This window comes from Lactuca virosa, chromosome 5, assembly GCF_052849685.1.
Source record: "Lactuca virosa cultivar CGN04683 chromosome 5, Lactuca_virosa_CGN04683_v6, whole genome shotgun sequence".
Lineage (NCBI taxonomy): Eukaryota > Viridiplantae > Streptophyta > Magnoliopsida > Asterales > Asteraceae > Lactuca > Lactuca virosa.
In genome coordinates, this window is record NC_136430.1 from 369,972,447 (window position 1) to 369,974,438 (window position 1,992).

General features: G+C 34.4%; 1 protein-coding gene across 1 annotated transcript; it reads left to right on the forward strand.

The window, feature by feature from the left end:
* The first annotated feature begins 298 nt into the window (after positions 1-298).
* LOC145113624 (uncharacterized) lies at positions 299-1,114 on the forward strand. The gene has a single exon (XM_079049698.1). The coding sequence runs from the start codon at positions 299-301 to the stop codon at positions 1,112-1,114; it is 816 nt and encodes a 271-aa protein (XP_078905824.1).
* The last annotated feature ends 878 nt before the right edge of the window (positions 1,115-1,992 follow it).

Consider the following 1,992-nt stretch of genomic DNA (forward strand, 5'->3'; position numbering starts at 1 on the left):
GCTTCGATTGACACAGTTCGTTGGTTGACATTCCAAGCTTGTGCTTTACGAGGAAATGATGAAAGTCCTAATTCCAAAAATCGTGGTAATTTTCTCCAACTACTAAAACTTCTAGCATTTTATAATGATGAAGTTGCAAATGTTATATTAGAGAAAGCTCCTTATAATTCAAAGTATACTTATGGAGAAATTCAAAAAGAAATTCTTAGTATTATTGCAAATAAAGTTCGAAACATATTCGTAGTGAAGTAGGGGATTCATACTTTGTGTCATGGTTGATGAGTCTAAAAAAGAGTAAATGACCATAGTTTTGAGATTTGTTGATGCAGAAGGGATCATATGGGAAAGCTTCTTGGATTTGGTTCATGTCAAGGATACCTTATCATTAACCTTGAAAACAAATATGTGGAGACAACTTTTACACTATCAGTTTGATGTTAGTAAAATCTATGGCCAAGGGTATGATGGTGCTAGTAATATGAGAGGGGAATTGAACGGATTACAGGCACTTGTTCTTAAGAATTGTCCTTATGCATATTATGTTTACTGCTTTGCTCACAGATTACAACTAGCACTGGTGGCTGCTTCAAGAGAAATTATTCCTGTGCACCAATTTTTTTCAAACTTAATTTTTACAATTAATGTGGTTTGTGCCTCTAGTAAGCGTCATGATGAGTTACAAAAGGCAAAGGCAACTGAGATTGAGCATTTATTGGAACTTGGTGAAAGTGAATCAGGAAAAGGATTGAATCAAGTTGGGACATTAACAATAGCTGGTGATACACGTTGGGGTTCTCATCTTCGTTCCATTTGTAGTTTGCTTAACATGTTTGATTGTACTCGTGTTGTGCTCCGAGGAATAATTGATGACGTATCTGCTACTTATTCTCAACGCGGAGATGCTGATGCAGCTTATTGTTACCTGAAATCATTTGAGTTTGTGTTTATTCTTCACTTGATGAAGGAACTAATGGGAAGAACTGATATACTTTCTCAAGCTCTACAAAAGAAATCCCAAGATATTCTTAATGCCATGGAGTTAGTTTCAGCAACAAAGGAAGGTCTAAATGATTTCAGAAACAACGGATGGGATTCTTTACTTGCACATGTATAGTTTTTTTTGTGAGAAACATCAAATAGATATGCCAGATATGAATGCTCCATATACTTCTACTCGATACCGGCCTCGAAAAACATATAATCATGTTACTTTTGAACATTTTTATCGAGTAGATTTGTTTACATCCACATTGGACAAACAGTTACATGAGTTGAATAGTAGATTCCATGATCAGGCGATGGAGTTCTTACGTCTTAGTTTTACTTTAGTTTCAAAAGAACACCCTAAAGTGATTAACATTGATTAAATTTGTCTTCTTGTTGAGAAGTATTATCTGAAGATTTTACGGAGCAAGAGAGTTCAATTACGATATCAATTGGAGATTTTTAATATTAATATGACAAAGAATCCCAGACTAAGTGATGTATCAACTATTGCTGACCTATGCAAGGGACTTGTGGAAACTCAGAAACGTGAGACATATTATTTGCTTGATAGAGTGGTTCGGTTAATCTTGACACTTCCGGTTTCTACCGCCACAACAAAGAGGGGATTTTCTGCAATGAAAATATTCAAGAACCGTCTTCACAATAAGATGTCAGATGATTTTCTCGCAAACAATTTGGTGGTTTACATAGAAAGGGAAATTGCTGAAAACATTGATTCAAAGTCGGTAATTGATTATTTTAAAGACCTTAAAGGTCGTCGGGTTGAGTTGTAATTCTTTTTTTTTTAGGTATTGTTTGTGTTTAATTGCTAATAAATTTGGTTTTTTGTGTAAGAACAGTAACTTTAGGTATTTTGGCGTTTAAGTGCAGAAAAAAATAATTTTTTATGTGTAACAACGTTAATTTTAGATTTTTTTTACGTTCGGCCCCCAAATTATATGTTCAAGCTCCGTCACTGCTATTAAGCAAACTCTCCTTATTGTT

Coding starts and splice junctions, on each gene's coding strand:
- LOC145113624 (XM_079049698.1), top strand. CDS start 299: ATGACCATAGTTTTGAGATTTGTTGATGCAGAAGGGATCATATGGGAA.